The 27,706-nt window shown below is 49.2% G+C and overlaps 2 protein-coding genes and 1 long non-coding RNA gene across 5 annotated transcripts in view; 1 reads left to right on the plus strand and 2 right to left on the minus strand.

The window, feature by feature from the left end:
- MATCAP1 (microtubule associated tyrosine carboxypeptidase 1) lies at nt 1-9,616 on the minus strand. Of its 2 annotated transcripts, none has more exons than XM_081872134.1 (7): nt 9,479-9,616; nt 5,234-5,880; nt 3,693-3,836; nt 3,082-3,214; nt 1,545-1,850; nt 970-1,067; nt 1-337 (listed from the first exon to the last, which is right to left on the minus strand). In XM_081872134.1, exons 2-7 carry the CDS (start codon nt 5,807-5,809, stop codon nt 173-175), a joined length of 1,422 nt encoding a protein of 473 aa, XP_081728260.1. In that variant the 5' UTR covers nt 5,810-5,880; nt 9,479-9,616; the 3' UTR covers nt 1-172. The 2 variants fall into 2 exon arrangements, with proteins under 2 accessions (XP_081728260.1, XP_081728259.1); XM_081872133.1 differs by lacking the exon at nt 9,479-9,616 and adding an exon at nt 8,122-8,253.
- LOC309347504 lies at nt 8,300-24,382 on the plus strand. Its single transcript, XR_014158965.1, has 2 exons — nt 8,300-8,609; nt 24,139-24,382. It is a non-coding gene; the product is annotated as an uncharacterized lncRNA (long non-coding RNA).
- LCAT (lecithin-cholesterol acyltransferase) overlaps nt 17,275-27,706 on the minus strand; it is a 14,505-nt gene continuing 4,073 nt past the window's right edge. Inside the window, exons 1-6 of one of the 2 annotated variants that reach the window (XM_081872135.1) lie at nt 26,708-26,921; nt 24,388-24,544; nt 23,411-23,526; nt 21,880-21,975; nt 20,582-20,806; nt 17,275-19,823 (exon numbers count right to left, since the gene is read on the minus strand). In XM_081872135.1, coding sequence (XP_081728261.1) covers nt 19,225-19,823; nt 20,582-20,806; nt 21,880-21,975; nt 23,411-23,526; nt 24,388-24,544; nt 26,708-26,852 — 1,338 coding nt within the window. In that variant the 5' untranslated portion in view covers nt 26,853-26,921 and the 3' untranslated portion in view covers nt 17,275-19,224. Of the gene's footprint in view, nt 19,824-20,581; nt 20,807-21,879; nt 21,976-23,410; nt 23,527-24,387; nt 24,545-26,707; nt 26,922-27,706 lie in introns of those variants that run through there. The other variant, XM_081872136.1, reaches the window with a different exon arrangement.

The following is a 27,706-nucleotide window of genomic DNA, read 5'->3' on the forward strand; positions in this document are numbered from 1 at the left end:
TGTAAGCCAGTAAACTGTTTTCAGCAGGACCACAATCTGACACAACAACTTCTTTGAAGACCCCCAAAGGGCCTATTCATGATTACAGCACAGCCTGTCTTGGGTGACAGCAGCAAAGGCTGGAGGAGCCATAGCCCTCTCCCTCCCTCCCTCTTCCCCCTCAAAGGCCGGCTCATTCTGGCAGCAGCTGTTCCAGTTCCTCGTCACTGAGACAGTTGGTTGCGACAATGTGGTTGAGCTGCTGCATGTACCTCTCTAGATCCTGCATGAAGTGAGGGATTCGAGCCTTCTCCAGCACCCCGTATTTCTGAAGATTACTCACATCTTCGTAGGAGACCTGAATTTATTTGTGTATAAGAAAAAGAGCAACTGAAAATTAGCAACTCATTCAAAGATGAGGTTTCAGTCTTCTTGCTGGAAGCCACCCACCCAGAGTAGCTGGGGCAACCCAGTCAGATAGGTGAGGTACAAAAAACATCATCATCATCATCACTGCAATACCAGAGAGTTTTGTGTAACAGACCAAATTTACCTCACCTGAGAGCCAGTCTGGTGGAGACTCCTACTGAGGGCCAAACCAGATGCATTGTGGGAGATTCACAATCGGAACTCCCTAGTGCCTCTTGGGTTAAAAACAGCCATTTTGAGACAGGACTGTTACAGTGATAAAGGGGGAGTGGGGAGAGAATAGACATTCTATGCCCTTTGGAGGAGGATCAAGATGAATTGGAGGGCCTCACTTGGATGGAAAAAATAGGTTTTCTTAGCTGAGGACTGTTAGAGGACTGTGCTGTCCTCCCTTCTTGGTCTCTTCCTGCTCTATCCACCTGCCTCCAACTGGAGCAAACCCCAGAAGCCAAGCCAAAGAAAGCCCTCTTGGCTATGAGATGGAGGAGGTGAGGGTACCTGCCCCCCACAATACACACACATGGGGGTGGGGGAAGACCACAGAGCAGGCAGAGCTGTTACCTTCCCCAGGGCAGCCAGCAGCTGGAAGTTGATGGTTTGTCGATGTCTCAGGATCCGGAGAATTCCATCCAGGTACACTTGATCTTTACTGAAACACCCTGAAAGAGAAAAACCACTGACACATCCAGCATAAGCAGGACACCTTTCAAAGTGACGTCCAAATACTGGCAATAAATTCAAATACTGCCAAAATCAGGGAACTTCCTGAGGGCTGGAAGGGTGGAAGTTTGCAAGAAGTCATCTTGTGCTTTTGGATTTTTCTTTTTTTTAGTGTTCTGCAGGGTATCAGAATCTAATTCTGAAGGGCACCATCAATCAGGAGAGCCCCCAGCACCAGCCCTGCTGCACATCAGTGCCCAAGAGCAGAGCTGTCCTTTGCAGGTCACCTACACACCATCTCCCAGCCAGCCATCTTCTTGTGATGGTGGGAGGGTGGGGGCTGAGCAAGGGGGTCCTAAATCGGAGAGGAATTTTAGCAAATGCTGCTCAAGTGGCCAACCTCCAGAACCCTGAGGGCTGGAAACATTTGCATCTCTCCAATACTGAGCATCCTCATGCCATGTGAAGGCCCTTACCTGGCTCGGAAGTGTCTGTCTGGCCTCTCTTGGCCCGCACACAGTATTCCCAGCGCACCCCAGGGTCCTGGACGTAGCGCTCCAGGTCATGGAAGAGCTCGCAGAAGGACATGTGGCTGGCCCGGTAGACAGTGTAGTAGAGAAGGGCTGCCCTCCACAGGAAGGGCTGCTTGCGGAAGAGGACGCTGTGCAGGCTGGCCAGGCCTTCCTCAGTAGGATTCGCCGGCTTCAGGCCGTAGTGCTGGCGGCCTTCTGAGCTGTGCCACGGCTGGTGGGCATTGTTGACCCCGCGGATGTAGTGGGTGCCTAAGGCAGAGGAGAGGCATTTCCCCATCATTACTCCTCCTTCACAACTGGCTTGCCTCAGCTTCCCCCCCAGCCCACTTCCCAGTCCTTCACTGGCTCAATGAATCGCAGTGCAAAAGAGGACTCATGTCCTGGGTTTTAGGCTGCATGTCCAGGGGTAGGGAACTGTATCTATCAGGTGGTGGGAACACTCCCTGCCCATCACCTGATGCCTTTATGGCATCGGATGACAACTCGAAAAATTAGAAAGCCTTAAAAATTGGGAAAGTTGAAAACCATGAAATGAATCACTTAAAAATGTGTTATGTCAGGCTTCAGGGAATCTGCTTCCTCCCCCGTAGCCATAAATGAGGAGATCAAACAAAATGAATTCTTACCAGTTAGTTTCTTTAATAAACACAGCGAAGGACAAAAGAAAGTGTCAACCCAGAATGGCGGTGCTCCTAATTAAGGCTTACACCCTCTCCGTCCCTATTAATCTACGTCACTCCTACGTCTTGTAATCTGAGCTTGTGCCCTCTGAGCATTCTGTTCTGAGACTTTCTGAGCTCTTTTCAACCTTGGGCTGGGCGGAGGAATGCTGTCCAGAGACTGTGAATCTGTTAACCCTCTGTCGTCCAGTGTTTCTTCTCCTAGCTGTTCCCCATACAGTATTTCCCAGCTTCTGCCTTCTGAACTATGCCCCTCTGCAAACCACCGTTCCAAATCTATCTGTCCTCCTGCTCCTGGGAAGATTCCGGAGCAGGAGCAGGTGGAGGTGGTGGCTTCCACCATTCCTCCTCAGCACGGTCCCTGATAATTCATTAAACTAGATGAAGCCTGACTTATTATTAAGCAGCTTCTTTCAGTCTGATGAGGCTGAAATCTGTTCTGATGTAGCAGTGGTAGCATAATGGAACTTGTATTAGACATGAGCCTTCCCTTGATTTTCACAGCCAGACAGCATTTGACAACTAGGCCCCTGCGAGTCAGCACCCAGACCCTCCTGCTCTTCAGAGTTTTAGGTCTCTGTGGCACTGAACAGAATTATTAGCCCTTTCCCCAAACCAGCCAGAGTTCAGGGCTGGGTAGTCCAGCTGGTACATCCTTCCCTTGAAAGAAAAATTGATGTCCCAACTCCTGGCAGACAATTCTCCACTCTCCTCCCACCCCGTGCTCCTTTAATACCCTTCCAGGGCACAGAGGGTTGGGGAATGTCATGGAACTTTGCTCCTTCTTCACGGATCCTGACCTATTTCATGGCGCAACATGCCCTCCAGCCAGTTCTGACGAGCCCCAGAAAGGTTGATGGCTAAAGTTGGGCGGCTGTTTTCCACCATCATCACTGCCTGAGACAGCAGGTCCTCGGTCAGCTGAACCACCACCTAGAAGAAGATTGGGGAGCAGGGCCTGTATTTACACTCTGAATTGAGCTGTGAGGGAGTTCCCATCACAGGGCCCAGGATGGAGAACAAGCTTTGAAACCGAAGAGGGAAACCACAGGCCATCCATCCATGCATGTGACAACCAAGACCATCCCAGCATTAATCCCCCAAGATTCTGAGCCTGCTTAGGAAACCCAGCACAGCTCTTGGGAGGTAGGTCAGGCAAGGAGCAGCACAGAGATCCCATGCAGCTTCCCGTCCTGGCAGGACTCCAGTCAGTCCATGCAGTCTCTAGGGGAGAGTCCAGGGCTAGTCCCAGATGTGGTTTCCCACCCTTACCATCCTGGCTGGATGCAACCCCAAGCAATTACTGTCTGGGGCAGGAAGGATTTTGGGGTTTCCAAGGGCACTGCACAAAAGGCTATCAGGGTGCCTCACTGGAATCACGCAGAAGGTCTTTTGCCAGCATTGGACTCACCTCTCCAGAGCAGCCTTCCTTCTGCATGTACTTCCTGACAATGGACCAGATCTGGCATTTGCTGAGCAACTTCCCTCCATTGGATGCCTCAAAGTTCTCATAGGTGCTATATTTCTCCAGCACAGCATCAATGATTCCAATAGCCTGAAACACACACAGCAAGTGAGTTTCAACCCACAACTGTCTGCTTTTTCTATTTAAAATAACAACGTTTTAAAAATGTTTTTTTGGCTACCAGATACAAAGAATGAACTCCCCACTCACACCTGAAGAGAGTACACCTGATATATTCAAGATTAATGCATAATGTTAAAGGAGGTCCAACGCAAGCTAGTTGAAGTTGTCCTTCAGATGCTGGCAACCTGGATTCATTCTACTTTTTAACTTCGTAGGAATTAAAACTAAAGCAAGTTGAATAGGTGTCTGTCCATTAGTTATTCCATTGTTCCTGCGGCTTATTTTAAAAGGCACAATCTGTATGCATGTGTTTTGCCTTTTCCTCCATTATGTATTTCCCTGGAAAACCAGAGACAATCTTGGATATTTATGACCTGTAGACCAAACAGACAGACTGAAGAGCATGAAGGACAGGTGGTTGCCATCATGAGATCACCCCTTCCTCTGCCTCAGGTAGGAAGCCCTAAGCAGCCCAGCCATCAACACTGAGGCCATGTTGCTCCACTTCAGGCAGACCTGGCTAACCAGAGGCAGCAAGCTTCTGTGATTCCTCAAAGTCTGGCAACTGAAGGAGCTGGTCAAATTTTATTCTAGCCTGGCAAATGTCTTTCAGCTCCCCTCCGCAAAAGATGACTGTGGACAACTTCCCTCAGAGGACTGTTGTGAGAATTAACAAGAGGAGTCAAAAGTTCTAACACCACCAACAGAATGAAGAAGTAGAAAGATTGCTCAGCCCAAAAGAGGGTAGCACCAGCTGTGAGCAGAAGACCCAATTCAAACTGCCACCATTCCATAGTCTCAGCCCTCCAGTCTGCAATATGGAGGCAATGATCCTGACCCAGTGTGCAAAGGTACGAGAGTCCAGTCACCCCTGCTGCTTGCCACTGGTCCTAGCACCTGGGCTGCTGAAAGAAGCATCTGATTTCCAAGTTTCAAACTTCACCCTCTTAGATCCCTGAGTCCTGGCATCCCACAGTAAAACACTGCTTGGATGTTGGGGGAGTGGGGCATGTGCTCATGTGTGCCAGGATCAGAGTAGGCTCTCTCCCTCGATGGCATGACTCTGTTTCTTTGGACCCCCTTGCCAAACTAGAATCTAGAAAAGTAGCTGAGCCTCTAGATTCTGCAAAACATTTTGCCCCCCTGCTCCTTACAGGGTTATTGTGAGGATTACTGATGCACACAATATAATGCCAGCTGCACTCCTGCTACTGAGACCCAAAGCATCTTTCCTCCCTCTGGGAGGCAGAAACTTGCTGGCTTAGTCTCCTCGCAGCAGAGCAGAGGGAAAGGGTTGTGGAGGGAGGAGCAGCCATTTGGAAGAAAATGGCAAAGGCAGAGGGAGCAGGGGGAACTTTCCTTACCTGTGAAATAAACTGCCCAGAGGCCTCTTTGTATTTCTCCAACACAGCTTCAGGGACAGGCTCTGCGTATTCAAACTGGGGGTTGTAGGCGTAGCAGGCCCCAAAGAACTTCTCCCTCTCTTTGTCAACGTTCACCGGCCGCAGGGCCACCAGCAGGCAGGGACTTTTCCTCTTGGCCCCAATGCACCTGTCCGCCTTGGCTTTGGGGAGGTGAGGCAGGGAGGCGGCACTGCGGATCTGCCCCCGTGCGCGGTCCCTCCGGTTCACTGCGCAGATGCTCTCGCTCCGGCGCATCCAGCTGCAGGGATTCTGGAAGGCAGGGCAGAGGCCCACGGGGGGCGGCACTTGGGGCTCTGGGTTCTGGAGGCACTTGGTCTTGGGGGGTGCCCGCTGGCCTGGGCTGGAGGAGTCTGAATCCAGAGAAAGGGAAGGAGAGAAGAAGGGAGGCACCCGCAGCCCCTCATAGGGACGAGAGGCCTCCTTCTTCCCGCTTCTCCGCTGCTGCAGGCCAGCACCAAAGACATCAGGCTGCTGTTCCCGCCGCCGAAAGGACTGCCGACCCGAGTCCAGCACCATCTTGTTTGGGGGCAGCCCTCTGAGGGGATGTCATCAGGCCAGCTCGGAGGATTCTTTGCTCGGAGGAAGCCCTGGGCAGCAAAGAAAAGGAGGCACAGGCTTCAGGCTAAGCTTCCCTTCTCCACAAAAAAATTGGGTAGCTACGTTTGATCAGGGACGTTAAAACAAAAAGAGAATTGAAGAGCTCCACAAGGACCTCTGCAAACTGAATGAATGGGCTGTAGAACAGCAAATGCAATTGCAAGTGAAAGCAAGTGCAAAGTGATGAAAGTTGGGGCAAAAAGACTGTTAATTTCACAAGTGCACTCATAGGGTCTGAACTGGTGGTGTCTTACCAGAAATGAGACCTTGGGGTCATAACAGATAGCTCAGTGAACATGTTGACCCAGTGTGCAGCAGCTGTGAAAAACACAAATTTCATGCTAGGGATCATTAGGAAAGGAATTGAAAATAAAGCTGCTAATATTGTAGTGCCATTATACAAATCTATGCTGCAACTTCATATGGAAGAATGTTCTCAGTTTGGGCTACCTCATTTCAAAAAGAATATTGTAGAATTTGAAAAGGGCATCCAAAATTATAATGGAATGGAGCGACACTGCTGTGAGGAAATTTTGCCACATCTGGGGCTTTTTAGTTTAGAGAGAAGATGGAAAAGAAGTGACATGGTCAAAGTTTCTAGAATGAGGCAAGGCATGGAGAGTGGACAGAGAAAAGCTTTCCTCCTTGTCTCCTAAGACTAGACCTCATGGGCTTCCAATGAAGCTGAATGTTGGAAGGACTTCTTCAGGCAGAACACGGCTAAATGATGGAACTCACTCGCACAGCAACGGCCACCAACTTCAATGGTTTTAAAAAAGGGATTGGACAGATTCATTCAGGAGAAGGCTGCCAACAGCTGCCAGCCACAATGGCTCTGCCCTGCCTCCATGGACAGACTCAGTAATGCCTCTCAATACTGCAGAAGGGGAGAGTGCAGCTATTGTGCTTAGGTCCTGCTTGTGGGTTTCTTCCCTTTGGGGCAGCTGGTTGGCCACTGTAAAGACAGGATGCCAGACTAGAATGTCTACTGTCAACCTGAGCCAGCAAGTCTGCTCTCACGTACTTCACGAGCTGCGGGGCGGAAGGGTGCGGGTGCTGCTGCTGACAACAGCAACATCTCTCCTTTTGCCTGTTCTCCTTGCAAGAGGCAGCTCTGGATGGTGACCCAGCAAGCACCCCCACAGGCTTTGCATTATCTGAAAACATGAAGAGGGACAACAGGTCCTTTCTAAAGTCTGATGTGCTAAGCTTGGCTGCCATTACTCCGTGAGGAGGAGCAGGAGGAGACTCTCAGTGTGTGTTCAGTCACCCTTGTAGTGACTACTTTGCATGTTCTATGGCCAGGTTATTGGCACTAAAAATGGACTCCAAGTTTCTGCCTTGGCTTTGGGCTTCCTCCCTCTAAGCTCTACTCAGAGTAGAACTAACACTGGCTACAACCCTTAGCTGTCAGGATCCACCAATACTTCCCATCTAAAGATGCTTTTAGGGTCCTTCTGAAAGGCAACTGTGTGCTCTGCCCCTGAGCCTGCCGCCACCCACCCTGAGCATCTGCCAAACTGAGTCAGGCACTCAGCATGTTTGGCCACGGGAGAGAGAAAGAGGAAGAAGGATTTCTGCATACAACAGGGAACTGATTTAAGGGATCCCCATCACAAAAAGCAAAAATGGATCTCTGAGCCCTGGTTCCCAGGAGTACCTGGCTAGCCAGGGGGACCTTTAAAGGGCTGGCTAACAAGGGGTGAGGTCAAAGGGCAGAATGGGCAGGTCTAGTAGCCACTATTCAACAGGACAGCTAAGGATGGAGCCTCCATGTTCATGAGCAATATACCGTATTTTTCGCCCTATAGGACGCACTTTTTCCCCTCCAAAAATGAAGGTGAAATCTGTGTGCGTCCTATGGGGCAAATACAGGCTTTCGCTGAAGCTTGGAGAGCGAGAGGGGTCGGTGCACACCAACCCCTCTCGCTCTCCAGGCTTCAGGAAGCTATCAGCAAGCCTAGGGAGCTCGTGGGAGTTCCCGCAGGGCTCCCCACGCTGCGGATAGCAGCCTGCCGCCCGGTGCGCAGGATGCCCTGAAGCAGAGCACCCCATGCGCCGGGCAGACATCGGCCAGCCCCACAAGCTCGGGGGACAGCGGGGAGGGGCAGCGCCGCCATCCCGCTGTTCCCCGACCTGGTTTTGGGGGGAAAATAAAGGGGAATTTTTTTTCCTTTATTCCCCCCCCCAAAAAAAATTAGGTGCGTCCTATGGGACGAAAAATACGGTACCTCAGATCTTAGGGGCTAGCTGCTCCTGAGCTTCCCAAAGGCAGGCTTGGCTGGCTGGCTGCTCTGGGAGACAGAATACTGGCTGGGGCAGGCATTGGCCTGATCCAGAGAGGAGATTCTTATGTCATCATAATGAACAGGAGGCAAGCAGGGAAGTGGGGGGGGGGGGGCAGGAGGACTAGTGGAAACCCCAGCACAGCACAGCAAACTCACACCATTTGCACCATCTGTGCAATTCCACAACTGAAGGCAGAGTCTACCTTCAAGCATTACTGAAGGGAGCAGGGACCAGGGAGGAGATGCCGATTCAGTTCCTTGCCAACGGCACAAGGAGCCTAGGAACGCATCTGTATGTAGGAAGCATCCCTGGAGCAAGGCAAGGAAAGCTGCCCCATCCAGATTGAGCCCCATCAGCTCTGCAAATGGCCTGGGGACCACAGGAATTGCAGGAGCTCAACAGGCGCAGGTTTGCCCAGCATGACCCAAAGGTGGATCTTGCCAAATCTGCTCCCCTTATTTATGGCAAAGCAAATAAGCAAGGTGATGTTTGCTTGTCCTTGCATCTCAGCAGGAATCTCCAAGTAGGGGAAGCAGGTGATTGGAGGGTGCTCTAAAAGGAGCACTTTGGGCTGGGACAGCTGCTGGGGCATCTCCAAGGAGACAGGCAGGTGGTCAGGACTTAGTCTCTGATTTGGGGGAGGCCAAACCTTATTCTCTGAGCCGGGTGGGAAAGAGCATGTAAACTAAGGGTCCTTGAGGCTACTGTTAGTGAGGTTTCTATGCCTGAGGGATCCCTGAAACCACCGTCAGCCTCCCGTTCAGCCAGACAGGACCACGAGATTTCACGCTCTCCCCCATCACACAATAGATCCTGGAGGTTGGGTTTCCCTCCCCATTCTCCCCATTCTCTAGGTAGCAGCACCTGCAGGAAGACCCCACGCACAAACAAAAGCCCTGCGACACCCCGGAGCTGAAGCTGCCTTTGGGGAGATCCTGAAGATCAGGATTTCAGCAAGGCCCCGAGAGTCAGACGGGGGTCCGGGGGGGAGAGAAACCGGGTTCAGACGCCTTGCTCAGCAAGAGGCACGTGGGTCGCTAGGTGGACTTGGGCCAGCTGCTCTTTCTGCGCCAGACCCTCCTCGCAGGGCTGTTGTTAGGATCACTGGAGGGTTCGTGTCTCGGAGGCTCCGAGGCTCGGAGGCTCCTTTACAGGGGATCTCTTTGTGGGCCCGCAGCTATCCAAGAAAAGCGAGCCCCCGAACCGCCTTTTGTCCTTGGGAACCCCGCCCCGCTGCCAGAGATCCCGCCCGCCGGGGCTTCCCTCCCTCCACCCCACCGTAGCCGCCCCGGTACCTACCCGGCTGCGCTCCCTCCTCCTCGGCCCGCTTGGTCGGTGCGGCGGAGGAAGCGCGGGAGGGTCTGCGGGGCGGGCGGCGACGGGGGTGGGGAGAGACAGACCGACAGACAAGGGCTTCGAGCATGCTCAGTGGCGCTGCGGAGGGAAGCGCGCCCGCGCAGCCAGACCCCTCCCCGGGCAGGCGGGCTCCAGCGACCCCCGAAGCAGCGGCGGCGCCAGGGCGGCTCCCGCTCCGGCCCAGGAGGAGTCCGCCGCTCTTCGGAAGCCGAACCGGGCTGGGGCTGCGGGAAGTCCTTGGAGGGCCGCCCAGGGCAGCGCTTGGGGGAAAGCCTTGGGCGTGTCGCAAGGGGCGGGTAAGCACGCTCTGCCCCCTCCCCAGGGACCCGAAAGGAGGGCCGCCTCTCCAATCCCCCCATTGCGCGCATCACCTGATGGCATCGGTGCGCCTTTGTCTCCCAGCAGCTGCCGGCCCGTGGGTGGGGTGGGGGGGAGTGGGGGTGGGGGTGGGGGGTCCCCGTCCCTCTTCCTCCCACTCCCACGCCTCGTTTCGCTTCTCCTTTTCTTTTTGGGAGCGTTTCATGGCTGGGTATTTTTTAAAAAATAAATTGTGTTCAGGGGTGAGGCGCCAACTTTAAACATTTTAAATGAATAGATAAATAGGCCGTTTAATCCATTGACCCACTGAAACCCAGGCGCTTAAATCAACTCGGCTTTCTTCAAGCGGGCGCGGAGGGCACAAAGGCTTTCTTTTTCTGTCTGCCTGGGACAGGGCAGGTAATGGTCCAGATCTCTTCTGCATTGCCTCAGTGCGCCTGCGCTCTCTGGTGCCTTCCTTGCCAAGGCTGGAAGGGTCGGCTGGCGAGGATTAGACCCAAGGCACTGCTCAGCGACTCTCAGCTGATCTGCGGGAGGGGGCGGCGGCGGCATTAAGCTGCAGCAATAAATAGCAACAACAAGCTGCTTTCACTTCTGCCATTGCAGGTCATTCCAGCGTTTAATTTTAAACTGCCATGGTTTTTTATCAGGTTTTGCCCTAAAGCACAGCCATAAGCGGGTTTTTCTGTCTGCGTTGAAGTGCAATTTCAACAGCAAATCTAAACACAGAAAGAACCAATTCCCTCACACCCTTTCAGAATTAGTCCCTGCAAAGGCCTGACCCCAGGTGCAAAACAGGGGCTGCCCCAGCTGACTAGGAATTTAACATATCACAAATGTTTGGCAGTGTGTTCTCTTAAAAATTAGCTTTTATAGCTAATTTTAACAAATGTTTGCCATTTTATTATGTATTTATGTTATGTTTTTTGTTTTTTTATATTGTACACTGTCCTGAGATTCTCAGAGGAAGAATGGCATAGAAATTCAATAAATAAATATTATGGGTAAAACAGCAGACTTGCCTGTAGAGTCAGCCCCCAAAGCATTTGCTGTCAGAGGCCAGTCATCCCCCCCCCAAGTTCCATGTATAGGAGCTGAGTGGACTGGGGCTGACTGGAAAGGCCCCCTCCTCCACGCCACCTGAGGAGGGGTAGAGAAGGCTGTGTTGCCTGCAGGCAGCAGCTCAGACCTCTGGCAGAGATGCACAGTTGGGAGACTCAGGAGTGAGGCTGGTGTGCTGCTAGTGTTCCATCAGCCTCCTTCTCACAGGCAGTAGGTGAAGTGGCCAAGTTGGGCTTAGGCAGGTGGCAGCTAATGTGAAGGAATGCTCCTCAATATGCAAGGCCCTGCCAGGGAGGAACGAAGAGAGACTGAAATCAAGATACACTACATTCACAGCATTCCCCTGATCCACCAAGCTTGTACCTCGGTCGAAAAGAGAAACAAGATTTGTCTGGCATGAAACCCATGCTGGGTCTTAGTAATCACAGCATCCTTTTCTAAGCGCTCACAGACAGACTGGGGTGGTGCTGCCCCACTCTTGGGATAACGAAGGTTTGGAAGGGTGGGGTGGGGTGGCCCCTTCTCCTGCAGAAAAGGTGGGGACTGCCTCATATCTTGGGTTGGAGGGAGTGGGAGCAGGCTGCTCCCTTCTCTTGGTTTGAGGAAGGTTTGGGGGCTGCCCTTTCTATTGGGGTGATATGAGAGCTGCTCCTTCTCTTGGGGGGCGACTTTGGTGTTAGCTGCCACCTTCCCTTGTGGGGGGACCTGGGAAGGAGAGCGTTTGGGAGGAGCTGCTTGCCCTCAGGGTCTTCCAGGCACCCTGTAGGCAGAAAGGGAGAGAAAAAGAGAGGGACACTTCATTCATAAAATTATTTTTATACTGCGTTGTCTCATACACATACACACACACATTCATTGAAACTGTTTACAGCAATCCAAGCCATAGAATGATTAAGGCAGGCATTCATTAACCCTGTGTCATGAATATAACACATGTGGATAAGTGCATGTTTACAAGGATACAGACGCACAAACAGTCCCATACAACGAAAAAAAGCGCTACTGATAAAATGCCAGTTGTCCTTTAAATTTAAAATCCCCTTAGGAAACAGCAGCCTCTATAGGAAAAACTGTGTAAGTAGCAGGCTTGGCTCTGCAGAACAGCTTACTGACATCTCATCCATCAAACAGCAAGGCGAAAAGCAGAGACATGCACCTTGTGGAAGTTAGTATTATTAAATATATTTCTTAAAGGTGTATACTGCCCTTAATCCACAGATCTCAGGGCACTGACTACATAAAAATGCAATATAAAAGCACAAAATACGTGACAAGAACAGGAACAAAATATAAACCAATAACCCATCCCAATAACCCCCCACATAATTAATAATCTTATTAATAGAGGCCTATAAACTCTCTTTTAGGAATGAGAAACACTGTAAATGTTTGAATAAAATGGTTTGATTGTAAATGAAAGCCAAAACAAGGATCCCAGGGACATATACAAAGTAGTCCTGAGTGGCTGTGGTGGTCAGATCAGGGGCAGCCACAATCCCCTGAGTGTGACAGCACATGCTTGAACTTTCCAGCAAACTGCCAATGGGCAATGCTAGACCTAACAATACTAGACCTAAAGAGGGCTATCTACTCATAAATAAAGGAATATGTGAACAGACACTAATTGTAATAGCAAAGAAATATGCTAAAGTTGGCCCCAGAGGTGAAAGAGACACTTTGACAGGTTGGGGGCTCAAATTTCCTTTTTTTGTGATATAATATGACCTTTGTATTAAACCTTTGGGGAGTAGATTTCTTTGGGAAATAGAACTCTTTTTTCTCCAAATATTTTTATTTATTTATTTTCCAAATTTTTAACAAATCAGTACCTAATTACATCAGATTTAAAACATTTTTTCCATTAAGTTGACCTCCCACTCTCCATTGTCAATGTGCTCCTTCTCTCCCCTATTTACTGCTTTAATATTACATTATTTATTTTCAATTCACATTCCATTTCTGATGGAATCTAATCTTAAATCCAAAATTATTTTTAATTTACATTTTTGTCCTCCCTCACCCCATATCTTCCTTAGCTGTCTATTTGTCAATTCCCTTAAAAAACCCAAAACAGAATAAAACAAATGAGGTTACTCTGCCCCTTGCCACTCTACCTTAAATCATTACTTGTGGTTTCTGTATTTCTTTCTTTTCATCTTGCTTGTATGTAAATCTGCATGCATCCTTTCCATCATTGTTCACCTTTCACCAAGTCCATTTCTTCTCCAGAACCGTGTTGTCGAAATCCATATTTTTACCACAGCATTTGCACTTCACCATCCATTATTTCCAAGGACAACCATCTGGCAGACTGAACAGAAAGCATTCTCCTCCTGCAAACTGTGTCAATGAAACCAGCCCGCATGGGGGAGTTGGGGAGGGGGTTAAACCAAACTTCCTTCAAAACACTGAGTTAGTCGTCCCCCGTCCCCCCCATCTACATTGCTCTGCTGATTTTCAGCTTTTCCTTTCGAACCAAGTCCAAGACTTTCTTATTTTCAAGAATGCTATCACCTCTACCTGCTCAAACCTGTGGCCTTTATTTTGAATTCTTTTATTTCTCCTTGTTCTGGGAGGGGGCGAGTAAATCCCTTGTTGAAACAGAAAAGCATAAACACAGCCCCTTCCCCTCCTCCTCCTTCACCCAGACAGTTTCTTTCCAATGCAGTTCCAGAATTATTCCTTCTGACATAATGCCATCAGTTCTAACACCCTGTGCTTAAATTTATTTCCTCTCTCTAGTGGCAGGTAAGTTGTGGTCCCTTAGTAAAGTATAAGAGAAAAAAGAAACAAAGTCTCTTCCTCTCTGCCATTTTTTCACCAGCTGCACACCTGTAATTTCTTTAGCAGCAATGTTCATCAAGGCAAGGGTAATTTAACCTCCAGGGTCCTCCTTTGTCATCTTTTATTCCTTTCCTATTGGAACTTTTAAAAGGAGTTGGAGCCCTCTGTTCAGCTTTTATTTAATTTTTCGAGTTTCACCAGTAGAAAAGATTTCATGTTGGCTCCTCTTTTTCTCTGCCAATATTTACTTTCTATCTACGCAACTGGATATTCCTCTTTTGCAAGAATTCACAGCAGGAGGGCAGCCACCACAAAAGGTGGTGGTGGTGGGGTGTCCGTCCCAGTCACCCTCCTGAGGAGCCTCCCAGGAGGAGCTCTATTCCAGCTTTCATGACCTCAGCCAGTAGTGGATATTGTAGATGTGGGAAGAGAAAGAGAAACAAAGAAATAAGAGGAAGCTCTCCAAATGCAAGCGAGGGCCTCTTACTTCTCCATCCTCCTTGCAGATTAGATGCCCATCAGCCACACATTTCGGGAAGATTTCGCCACTCCTCAAGCAAAAACTATTCTAACTCTGTGCCAAGTCACTACAACTTTTTAAACAGACAAAAGGCACTGCCAGTTGCTTCTCATTTTACAAATAGTACAGAGCTTATCTCCAGGGCAGCTCTCCTACGGATGACATTGGACAGCGAGTGTCTCATTCTAGCTACTCCTGATCAGGGTCAGGATAAACTCCTGGCCAGTCACCCAGTGTTATGATGTTTAATTACCCTGATGTTTTCTACACCAAGCCTCCCCAAACCCGGTGCCCCCCAAATGTTGCTACGGGACACCAACCTCCCTCTTTCCCCTCCCCCTTATGGGAGTTGGGAAACTAATTCAAGACCCTGGAAATGTACCTGAGGAAGAGAGCACCTAAGGGTACAGGTGTGAGCCCTGCAGAGATATGGTGTGTTTTTTAGGGTTGGGTGAAAAAGGATCTCCCAGAATTCCCCATCCTATTTGTGGTTGGTGAAGATGGGGGTGGGGAGAATTCACTGAATATTTGGGATGAGGAGGATGGTAATTCTGCTGCAATTTGGATGGTGACAAAAGAGGAAACTAAGAAAATTCATCAGAAAACTCCCTGGGAAAATTGCTGGCTCACGTAACACCCAGCATAGGATTTAGAAAGGTCGAATAACCCAGGAGCATCTTTAAAATCTGGGCATGTGAAAGGGGCACAAGACATTAAGTAAGATGTCTCCCCTTTTGCCTTTGACTTTACCTTCTATGCAGCCAGCGCCACATGTGCAATGGGGGTAGAAAACCGTTGTCTGGACCTTCAACTAAACCAAAGAAATTTCTCCAAGGGAGAAAGATTTTTACTGTGTCAAAGGATCAGATGAAGGCAGTTATTCAAAGGAGAAAAGTTTCTCCGAAGATGTCCACAAAGTCAGCTAATCCGAAGGGCTTTCAACTGACCCATGGATCCTATCAAACAACTCAGGTGGACTCCTAGGAAACAAAACATTCTGCAGGATTCTGAAGCTGGTTGTGAGGTCAGAGCCTGGCCAAGGACTGGACCCAGTGGGCTCTGGGCTCCAGGCATGCTCTCTCTGCCAGACCCATGTCACCACTTGGCAACTTCAGGCGGCTGCTAAGCCCCTGACCCACCCCTGCATTTACCCCCAAGAAGGAGGCTTAGGCAGCTGCATCTAGGCTCCCCTTTGAGTTCCCCCAAATCCTCCCAACTTTGCACCCCTTTGGAGAATTGAAGGAAATAAGGCAGGACATGACTCTGATCCAGTTTCTGGCACCTCCTAAAACGCACCTGTTTGCCCAGGTGTTGAATGGCCAGTGGTCCATCATTTGGTCATTGTATTTTATCGGTTCCAGTGGTTTGGATGTTATTTTAAATGTTAGAGTTTGTGGGCTTCATTGCATTATGGAACTACCTCCTTTTTCTGCCTGGGTGCTCACCCACATTTGCCACCTCAAGGCATCTTTTTAAAAACATGTTTATGCACCTAGAGGCATTTCTTGGTGTTTTACTGTATTATTACATGAAACCTCAACCTTTTCTCTGAGGAACTCAAAGTGGTGTACAAGGCACAATTCCCCTTTCTAAATTATCCTCACAAGAACCCTGTGAGGTAGGCTAGGCTGAGAGCTTGAAACCTGGTCCAAGGTCACTCATTGAGCTTTATAGCCAAGAGGGGGTTTGAACCCTGGACACCTGTGCCCTAGTCTGGTCTGGACACCGCAGTATATTAACTATTTGTATGGCTTTAAAAGATTATCAGACAATGAAGGAGAAGGCTATTAATGGCTACTAGCAATGGTTGCTATATTTAACTTCACAATTGGAAGCAGTAATGCTTTGGAACCTTGCTGGCCCAAGACATTTTGGCACCTGAGGTGAACCTTGAATTGGCATCCCATCCCTACCCCCACAGAGGTGATGGTGTGGAAGAAATTTGGTTATATCTGAAAAAAGTACAAAACCAGACTTTCATACCCTCCAACATTTCTCCAATGAAAATAGGGACGCCCCATTCCATAATGATAATTTTACTATTTATACCTCACACATCTTACTGGGTTGCCCCAGCCATTCTGGGCAGCTTTAAACATATATAAAAGCATAATAAAATATGAAACACTTTAAATAAATACTTCCCTGTACAGGATTGTCTTCCGACGGCTTGGGGGTTGCATAACTCCATACCCTCCAACATTTATCCAATGAAAATAGGGACATCCTAAGGAAAAGTGGGGCATTTCGGGATCAAATCAGAAACCGGAACAGCTTCTCTAAATCAGGGACATCCCTGGAAAATAGGGACACTTGGAGGCTCTGGACTTTTAAACACATATCTGTAGTCCACACACAATGAAGCCCACAAAAATCAAGTTGTAGTGTTTTGTTCCCTCTGGAACTTGAGTTTACCTGCTTTTAGCATTCCAGTTCAAACCTCAAGGAAAATTGTGCAAACGCAGCATTCCCCGCCCCCCTGCCTACCCACTGCACACAGCAATACACTCAGGTATCAGGTTCAAATTCCAGCTTCTTTGTAAAGTTCACAAGGTCACATTGAGCCACTTGCAACCTCTCAACCTAACCCACGTCACCAGATTGTTGTGAGGAAAAAATGTGCAAGGGAAGGGATAATGTCCAACCGATAAATGAAATGAAATAAAATTTGTAATAGCTATAGTCGGGAAAAACTTTTGTCTTACAATATACAGTTCAAAACCAGCCATTGTAGCTTAGCATGCAAAATGACCACCTTTGCATTGCTGATGCCTTGCAGTGTACACACATTAACATATGTACAGACAGAGATAAAGTACATCCAGTACTCAATCCTGAGATTACCAAGACCCTGGGAATGCAGCTAAGTCTGCAATCCTATGCACACTTACCTGTGAGTAAGCCCAACTGAACATAGTGAGACGGACTTCTGAGTAAGCATGCATAGGTTTCTGCTGTGAATCCTAAAGACTGACTGACATGAAGCAACCAAGCAGAGGAAGCACAGAAAGGAAAAGATAAAAATCAGCACCAAGCAACCCAAAACAATAAAAAAAAAAATAAAAAAAAATGCCTGTGCCGTGATCATTCCAAAATCATTTCTCCTCTTTAAATTAAAAACAAATAGTTGTGCCATCCCCAAAGCCCCAGTGTCAGGCATGAGACAGAAAAAACAAAATACATTCATAGAACTTTCACATACATTATCTTAGAAATCCTTTCAACAGTCCTGCATAGGTCAGTACAGCATTTATTATTCCCTTACAGAATTGGTGGAACAGAGGACTAAAATTATTCAGGGGTGTTACCAAAGAGAGAACCATGAGTGTAGGAAAATATTTCAAGTGAGAGGGCTTTATATTAGGGAGCACTTTGGGGGGACTTTTCTTTCTCTGTATGAAAGTTGTCTTAAAACTTTTAGCGTCCATGGGGGTTTCCTTCCTTCCCCAACAGCACCTTCCTGGAAGCAGTGTTGGCTTGGGAGATGGAGAGTGGAAGGACCCGGCCCCTAGGCCCTGCATTCACCACGCATCAGATAAATCCAACTGGACAAGTTCAACTTTAGCTTGTGTCCTTTCCCATTGAGTCCTAGGCTAGAACCTGTTTACTGCAGCAGAACTTAGCTGTGCAACTTGCCAAGTAATAAAGAGATATTTTCCACTTGTGGGCAGTGTGCTGTTCTACCCTATCTAGCTAATGTGATTGGGCTCTCCTCTTGGAAATGATCAGGATTACAGAGTTAGTTAAAATGAATCCTGCCTTCCCTTTATAACAATTATCCCCTCCTTCATATAACCTCCCACACCCCTTTTCCTCACCAGGATCTACCTTACCTGGACAGGTGAGCCTAGGGTCACTCCAGGATTAACCCTGCATAACTACAGGCCATAAGTTGGGAGGCCAGCTGGGCAGCTTGGCTGGGTGCTTGGGATACCTAAACACAGCCTTCCCTTCCTTTAGGAGGGGCAGGCCAGTGAGAAAACTGCAGGCAGAAGTGGCTGTGGCCATGGGTGTGCTAAGCATGCTGCTGATGCCATGCAGCTTGTCTATGGGATCAGGGTGCTGAGGCTGCCCAGGGCAGGGGCCTTGTAGCCAGCCAAGTTCTGCAGAGCATAGGGAAGTCCTCTAAGAAGAGGGATGTCCTCATCACCACCATGTTGGGCAGTGCAGCCAGAGGTGAGAGCAACTGGGCAGTTGCCCTCCATCTGCCCCACAGCCAACATTGGGGAGCCAAGGCCAGAAAGGGGTGGCAACCAGAGAATGAGAGAAGCCCAAAGCCAACGTGATATAAAGACTGTGTAAAACTGCGGCTTCCGGCTTTGTCTTTAATCTTCTGGAGGGGGGGCAGTTGGAGGAGATGGGGATGATTTTTCTCCTCTCCTCCTGCTGCCACCCCTTTCTGGAAGATGCAGTCAAAGCCAGAAGCCCCTGTTGGGCACAGCCTTTACATGTTGGCATCAGCTCATCATCCTCTTCTTCTGGCTGCCACCCTTCTCGGATGCCCTGTTAAGCTTTAATACAATTAATACAGCCTATACTTCTTGTGTTTAATATGTGTCTGACGATGTGTATGTCTAGATATACCCACAACTCCATGCATACGATGAAGGGGCTGCAGCCCAGGAAGGCATATGCCATAATAAAATGTGTTGGTCTACAAGGTGTCCCAGGACTCCTTGTTCTTTTTGTATTGAGTAAATAAAGCTCTGGGCTAGTTCACCTGTTTACCTAACTGAAAGCATGCTGGGGGAACATGAACTCTCAGGGGCCCCAACAATCACACCAGCAATGGAAATTTGCCTGGCAGCTGTTGGCAGGAGCAATTTGGAGGAGTCTTTCCCTCTCAGAGCAAGCGGGGAGGCAGGATCCTGCAAGGCACCTCTGCATCCAGCTGTGTTGCACATAACACCGTAGACTTTGGGGGGTGGGGGGCTCGGATGAGTCATCCTGCTTCCTGTCTATGCAGGAGGCATAAAGTGGCCCCAATTTCCTCAGCGCAGGGCCTTCATTTCTCCTGTTTGTGTTGGGTCTCTGAAAAGCCTCTTCCTCCTTTCCCTGCTTCATCTTCTGCTGCTGTGGCTTTCTCAAAGTTTCCCAGCAGGATTTCGTTGATGTAGTTGAGGGTGCGGTTGTCAAAGATCATGTTGAGATGCTCCACGCCAGGCATCTCCACCACGTGCACCTTCTGTTCCTGCTGGCCATGCCATCGCTTGCAGAGCTCTAGGCTGCGGCGGCTAACGCTGTTATCCCCATCCCCATACACAAAGTCAATGGGGTCCTCGTAGGGGAAGCGGTCGTTGTAAATGTAGGTTTCCACAGTGGGGAAACCTGTGCCATAGATGCAATACACCTCGACCCCTGGGGCAGGCAGCCCCTTCAGCAGGTCCTTGGTGTCGTTCCACATGTACCAGCCATCCTCAAAGTTAATGTCAGCGAAGAGGCGTTGGTAGTCCCGGTAGGTGTAGTTGTAGGAGGGGGTAGAGATGAAGGCATGGGTCTCGGGCCAAGCTATTGTGTCTGGGAACATCCAGGGGCTGGCTGTGGTCATGCGCTTCTCCTCACGCAATTTGATGCTGGACATAATGGGGATGCCCTGCTCATCACCTGAAATGCAGACCAGCTTGGTATCAACTGCAGTACTGGCACAGACCTCCAACCAATCTCCCAGAAAGCTCAGGAAATGGACTTGAATGCACATTCAAATCATGTTTCCCACTTCAAAGAATTCTGGGCATTGTAGTTTATTAAAGTTGCTGAGGATTGTAACTCTGTGAGGGGCAAACTACAGAGCCCAGGATTCTCTGAGGGAAAGGAGGAGCTTAAAATGTGCTTTAAAGGTATAGTGCGTACATAGCTTTAGTCTTTTTATGTTTCATACCACACAATAAACAAAGTATATTGGAGTTGAACAGCACACATCTGGAAAACAGCAGGAAAAAAAGACTATGGCTGTGAACATTCTGCATCTTTAAAGCTCAGCTGAGTTTTATGGAAAGCACCGAGAAATCCCAACACAATCCAAAGAGAACCATCTCCATCTTTTTAGCAGCAATAATAAAAAGAGTGGGAGATGCACCCCGCCCCCCGAGATACTCATGTCTAGATTAGTTTAGCAGGAGGCAATAAAAGACAGTAAATCTGTGCTAGAGGCCTGAGAGGATTTTTTTTTTTTAAGTGCATTTAAGCTCCACCCCCATTTTGATAGCTCCACCCCCCATCCCTGAGCCTCAAGGGGCCTGGCAGCAACCCCAGACAGTTGAAGAGGAGGGGAGGTCACCCAAGTAAGAGGTGCACGCAGCCTTTTTTTTAGTCTGGAGGGACCAGATATTCCGGCCCACCTCACCTGTTAGCAAGCAACTCACCTGAGGCCAGGACCCTTATGGGCTTCACTGCTCCCCCCCAAGGAGCTCCCAGAGAGATGAAGCCCCGGATGTTCTGGCTTTTCCAGGCCTGGGACTGCTGGAGGAGGAAATAGAGGATGTTGAGGTTTCCCAGGCTGTGTCCAATGAGGAAGACAGGCTTCTGGTAGGCCTTACGCATTTCCTCCACAAGGCTGCGCAGGTCGCAGAAGTATTCCTCTTGCTGATCTGTGGAGACATAGTTGGGGTTGCTGGATCCAGCCAGCCACATGGCCTTGCTGGCCACCCCAGTGGCCATCCAGGCTGCCCCACGGTGATTGCAGCAGATGGGGCTTGGATGCATCTTTTCCCAGCCCTATTTGGAAACACTGCCATGGGGGACTGAACCCGAGCTATTCTGCATGCACAGAAGGTCAGAGGTGGAGATTTGCGCAAGGCCTCCTCACAAGTCCTTGCCAGTTGTGTGACTTGAACAGTGTGTTTTTAAAATGAGGTGCTGCAGAGGCTCAGGTCCTCCAGAAGCCAAGCTCTCCTGTCTGCAAACTCTGACCACTAGTCAGGGAAGCCTGGTGCTTCAGAAGCACCAGATATTGTTTTCTTGTATGTTCCAAGCAGATTGTGGAGACTCCGACACTCAAACCTGAGGCAGCTTCCACTCTGCTGAGCGGCCAGAAGAGGTGGAATGTACGACCAGACCTCATTACAGACTTCCTGTCGGTAGAGCATGGGACTCTTCATTTCAGGGTTGTGGGTTCGAGCCCCACATTGGGCAAAAAGATTCCTACATTGGACTGGATGACCTTTGTGGTCCCTTCCAACTCTACAATTCTAAGATTCTGTTTTTTAAAAAAAAATCAGCCATGGGAGGCAGGATTTGCACCAGGGCTGTTATGATGGCGAAGGAAGGTAATAGTTGCCCTTTCCTTCTGTGCTGTTTCCCCAAAAGCTGCCTTAGCCACACAGCGACAGGTATGTGTGTTGGGGGGGCATTTAAACTCCCCCCACACAAGAGGGCTGCTTTCACCCCTCTCTCCTTGCCTTGACCTCACCGTCATTCCATGGTTGCTAACAACAACAACAAACAACAACAACAATAATAATGATAATAATAATTTATTATTTATACTCCGCCCATCTGGCTGGGTTTCCCCAGCCACTCTGGGCGGCTTCCAACAAAATATTAAAATACAATAGTCTGTCAAACATTATGCTTCAGGGGAAAGCATTCCTGCTTCCCACCCCTTGGCACACTCGCTGAGTCCTCCTCACAGCCCCCTCCCTAGTTATCCATTTCTACTTACTGGGCCCAATCCTCCAGTCATAGGGGGCGGCGCGCACGGTTTGGTCTCGCACATAGCCATTGTTGACCAGGTGCTGCACCAGTGTGTGCATGTACCCTGGAGGTAGGAGGAGAGAGGAAGAGGTTAACAGGAGGGGGGGCAAGGGGAGGAAGGCTGGGTAGGTGACCTGTTGGAGGGGACCACTTCCTGCTCTGAGGGCTCCCTGGGTTGCTCCAAGCCTCATTGGGTCCAGCACATTAGAAGGCAGGAGTAAGGATGCCAACTCCTCAATATATAACTCCCCCCCCCCCCGACTGAAAAAACCCTCTGGTACCTCAGGTATGGGAACAATATCCACTTCCCAAGGTGTGGAGTGAGCAGCATTTTATTGTTGTTGAAGCAGGAAAGGCAGGAATTGCGCCCTTTTAAAAAAATGTCTTTAAGAAAGAAACCATATTGAAACACTAAACATACATGTTTTTTCCTAGCTAAAGATTCTTGTATTCTGGTAAACGCCTACAAAAGGGAAATTCTGGACAGTGGGAAATGGTTGGGCAGAGTGGTGCATCAAAAATTTCTGGAAGGTCCTCTTTCTTGCATGCCTATATTCAGTGCTTTTCTTGTAGAAACACAGGTGCCGGTATTCACCGTGAAGTTGTTACAGTAAGTGGCATACTTTTTAACAAAAGAAGAAGAGGTGCTGGTACTGTGTACGCTTGAATACCCCCTGGGGGGGAAACACTGCCTACATTACAAACTGAAAGTGGCACACACAGGCTACCTTTTTCCAAAGAAGAGGAATGAGGGAAATCCACAAAAGATCATGAGCAAGGAGGAAGAGAAGCCTTTCCCAGCTATCAGATGCCCCCTAAAAACCCACAACAAACCTAAGTCAGCCCCTGCACTCTAGCTCAGAAACAACTTCCAAAGTAGCTTTGAGTGGGCACGTTTCATTCACTCAGTAATAAGTCTGTTCCCAGTCATTGCTGGGGGTGGTAATTACTGATTTTCACTAATTGTTTTCTACGCATTTTACATTTAAAAAAGAAATGAAAAGAAAGTGAGGAAGTGGCGTGAGGTGCCCGCCACTCCAAGGAGGAAGAGGAATCAACCAGGGGAGGATATTGCAAGGAAGATGACCCTAACCAAAGTTGGGGGGGGGGGAGAGAGAGAGGAAAAACCACCTTTGCTTCCCAAGGCTCCCTGTTGACTAGTGAGCACTGAAGAAGCATCTTGGAAATGGGCCTTGCTGCTAGATAAGGCAGCTCTATATGACATGCCATGTAGGGCCCTCATTTTAATGCCACTGTGGAAAAGTCTCTCTTTAGCAATGCTCAAGGCATAAGTGTAGCCAAGATTTTTGTTGGGGGGGCAGGCCTTTTGTTAGGGGTGCAGAACCTTAGTTTGCTATGTATTTGTATTGATGGGGGCAGCTGCCCCTCCCTGCCACCCCTTGGCTATGCCCATGGCTCAAGACAACTCCAAGCAGACTGAAGCAGCAAACTTCCTCCACCAGAGAGATGACTGATTTGCAGGTAGCAATGCCTCCTACCAGCCAGTTTGCTCCTGTCCAGGTATTCCACTGTGTGGGTTTTGCCAAACCCAGGGACTCTGATTTGGACTCCAGGGGCATTGGACACCCTCCGAGTTGTCCTGTTGTAGATCACTCTGTGGGCAGAAGGTAGATTCAGGTGCAAAGCAAAACACAACCACCATGCTGGGATGTTCATTCCTGGCTATTAAAATGTCATAGAAAATACTTTTTTAAAAAAATCGTAATGATTACGATGTCCTGCCAACCTAGCTCACCTTGGAAGGGACGAGGCGATCGAACCTTTGTTCCTTTCAGTCTACCTGAGAAGTTCAACGTGTGAGGAGGTCTGAGCTGGTTGCTCCGAGCTCAAACCGCATGGCTCTCACAAGCAACTCTTGAGTTCCTATACAAATAACTTTTACCACTTTGTAACAGCCAAGATTTACTGCCTGTGCAACTTTTCTGACTGATGTATAGTAAAGCACATGATCCTGACCTTTGAAGAGTTTGAAAGTAAACCAGTTTTTAACTTACCAAACATGTGGTCTTTCCTATGCTAGGACAAGAGGGAACTCACAAGGGCCCATATTTTAAAGGTCTAACAGTGTATATTTTTACACTTTACTTGGTTTTGTGATTTTAAATCTTGACTGTGGTTTTCTCATTGATGAGTATTTGCCCCAGGTTGGGATCCTGGCATCGAGGAATACTCTTTTTATACCTATTTTTTTTCTTGCAACCAACAGACTACAGTCTCCATCATTGGCCATGCTGGCTGCTGGGATGGAAGAGAGTTGGAGCCCAATGACAGCTGGAGGGGGGGGCACACCAGGTCCCCGTCCCCTTCCTGTGTTCCTTTGTACTTCTACATACTTCTGGCTTCCCCCATGGATGAAGCGTCCCTCACCCTGTTTTGGCTCGGTTTTCACAGACCCTCCTCACGTGAGGGAGTCACAGAATAACAAGCTATAAAGTGGCTTCAGCCAGCGACGTACTTGGTATTGTCAATCCAACAGTCAACCCCAAGAGGCAGGAACATGTTGAGGTTCAGCCAGATGGTGAAGAAGTCATCTGTCTGGCGGTAGCACATCCAGTTCACTACATCCGGCTTGTCCAGCTTGGCCTCTAGTTGGTTTCCCAGGCAACCAGGCACTGAAAGGGACCGGAGAAAGAGGAGTGGTAGCCTGCCTTAGTGGTGCATCTAAAGCCACCTGTGAAATGGATTAAAAGTCCTGGAGAGATTGCAGTTCTTTTGTAGCAACGAAAGAATGTGAGCGGGGTGGCATGGGGGGGGGGGTTGCTATATTTTCTAGAGGCCCTGCTCTTGGTGCATGGGAATTTAGAACTGATGAAGCTTTTCCCAACATGGGTATAAATGGTGGGCAAAGCTTCACCTGTCTACAAGCACCAGGAGGTGTCTTTAAAGCATTCCCCACCCCCAGTCTAATCACCAGCGTCCTGCCATAAAGAGGTTTTGACAGGGCCAGGGCTATGGGATTCAACCCAGCCTTTCCTATATAGCCTTATATAATACTTTAAAGACACCTCCTGGTGCTTGTCCTTTTTTCTCATCCTTTCCTAGGAACACAGGAACCAACTTAGATCACTTTTGCTCTCTGGTCAAAGAGACCATTTTTTCAGAGCGCCAGGCAAACAAAACAAAGTCCGGTCAAGGCCATTCAGTGGGACAAAACACTGTGCAAGATTATTCCAGGCAGGATCAAAAGGGACGGAGACAGGAAGAGATTCTCAGGGTGTGGGTGGGTGGGTGGGTGTGTGTGCACATACATGGGATGGAGAGGCCACTTTTGGGCCAGGAGTCAAAGGTTGCTCACCAGAATCAACACAGGACAGAGGAGGTCCTCTGCCTTTAACTCTTGCATTATGGAAGTGCTGATTTTTCTGCAGCGGGAGGGAGGGAGGGAGCCACCAGCAAAAATAAAATAAGAATTCCCTTCCTAGGTCCCACCCTCTACCCAAGATGAAGCACTGCAATCCGCTCTACAGTTTCCCACCCCAACCTATGGACAGAAAGGAACTTGCCACCCCAGGATGTCCTTCTGCTCAGCTCTCCCTGGTCTATCTAAGCATGACAATGCTGCATCTCTCAGAAAGGGGACTCAGACGCATTTAGGAGTTTGTGCTTGATTAACTTGGAGGCCAAGAAGGAGGAGATGCCAGGCAAGACACACTGCCTCCCTCTAAGCAAGACCCAGCAGCCACACTTCAGCTCAATTAGGGGGCTCAGTTAGGCAGCTGGGTGAACCAACAGAGTTTATTCCCAGTTTGACCATCACCCTGCTAAGCATGCATGTCAATGGGTTGCTACAAGGTGACCTTGTAGCTTCCATGTTAGATGCAAACGGGATAGATCTGCCTCCAGGTACAATCAGATGAGATGGACCATCTCATCCAGCCCCACACACTCTTGCCAAGGCCTCCTTCATGTGGGGCAATGAGGGAGAAGCAGGGCAATGCAGGACTCATGGAGAGGCTACCGGCCTGTGTGGTGTAGTGGTTAAGAGCAGTAGACTCGTAATCTGGTGAACCAGGTTCGCGTCTCCGCTCCTCCACATGCAGCTGCTGGGTGACCTTGGGCTAGTCACTCTTCTTTGAAGTCTCTCAGCCCCACTCACCTCACAGAGTGTTTGTTGTGGGGGAGGAAGGGAAAGGAGAATGTTAGCCGCTTTGAGACTCCTTCGGGTAGTGATAAAGTGGGATATCAAATCCAAACTCCTCCTCCTCCTCTTCTTCTTCTTCTTCTTCTTCCTAAAGCGTCTTACAGGAGTGTCGGGCAAGGTGCAGTCAAATGCTGGGAGGACAAATGAGAGCTCTCCTCTAATCCTGGGAATCCCACCAGTGGTTCTGTGACCTCACTTTGATCACCATTCCACCAATCTTCACCTTTATCTCAGACCTATTTGCATACCAATGCGTACCACAGAAAAGGCCAGCAGCCCAGCACTGCACACATCCGCTTCTAGGTATCCCAGCTGAGCATGTCAGGCCCTGAACTATCCTAGCTGTGAGCTTAATCAGACCCTACAGATCCATCTGCTTTGACTAGCATCTTCTCAGCCATCCACGTCTCAGGGGAAGGGGCACTACCGCAGCCAAAGCAACCCAACACAGACTCTTCTCAAACTTCACACCTGCCTGCCCAACATTGATCAGCCAGCTGTTCACAAATGACCGCCCTCATCTATCTCACCGACCCCTCCCACCATGCCAACACTTTGCCTGCAGTGGGGAGCTGGCCTCCCCAGCCCCAGGACTGCCACTGCCCCCCTTGTCATGTGCTCCATGCCAACTTACCAAGCACCACAGGGGGAGTGTTGTTGGAGAGAGCTGCTTCTGGGGTGGTACTGGGTGGGAAGAGCACGTTGAAAAGCCAGAAGGCATCTGCTGGTTGCCAGAGGACAAGAAAGAGGACAACTGCAGCCCCAGCTGAGCTCCCCATTCTGGACTCTGCTCTGTCCCTCCAGCCACTGCCTCTGGTCTAGAAAGCAGCAGCCTTTCTGCTGGAGCACACTATTTGTAGGAGGGAGGGTGAGAGGGCGGGACGTGGGGAAATCATTAGCAGATTCTGTGCATAGAGCAGCGCCATTGGGCTGCCTGGGCCTCTTGGCCCCAACCGTTCCAGGAATGGGTGGGAGAGGAGACGTGACTTGTCCTCCCAGTATTGAAGACCTTGTTCTCAATCAAAGGGCACCCAAAGGGGTTTGGATGGCGCTGGAATTTGAAAAAGCTACCCTCAAGTAAGGAGGAAATCTTACTGACTGATTGACATTTCCGGAGTAATCAAAACCATCTGATGCCAGAGATTCCTGTCCATATGACTACAGCTTGGAGCCACAAATGCAGCTTTCAGCAAGACCCCTTCTAAAAGCTTTGCATTCCTCCCTGTTTGTCTGCAGGCCGAAAGCCAACCAAAAATGGGACATCTGTTTGCAGGAAGCTTATGCATATTGTGGCAGTTCAGGGCAATCAGCTGCAAGTATCTGCTCCACACCAATGTATAACCACTTTCTGGCTCAGAAAACAAAGAAAGATATAAGGTAAAGGTAAAGGGACCCCTGACCATTAGATCCAACTGTCGACTCTGGGGTTGCGGTGCTCATCTCGCTTTATTGGCCAAGGGAGCCGGCATACAGCTTCCGGGTCATGTGGCCAGCATGACTAAGTCGCTTCTGGCGAACCAGAGCAGCACACGGAAATGCTGTTTACCTTCCTGCCGGAGCGGTACCTATTTATCTACTTGCACTTTGACATGCTTTCGAACTGCTAGGTTGGCAGGAGCAGGGACCGAGCAAC

Source organism: Podarcis erhardii (assembly GCF_964252035.2).
Source record: "Podarcis erhardii genome assembly, chromosome: 7".
NCBI classification, from domain to species: Eukaryota; Metazoa; Chordata; class Lepidosauria; order Squamata; family Lacertidae; genus Podarcis; species Podarcis erhardii.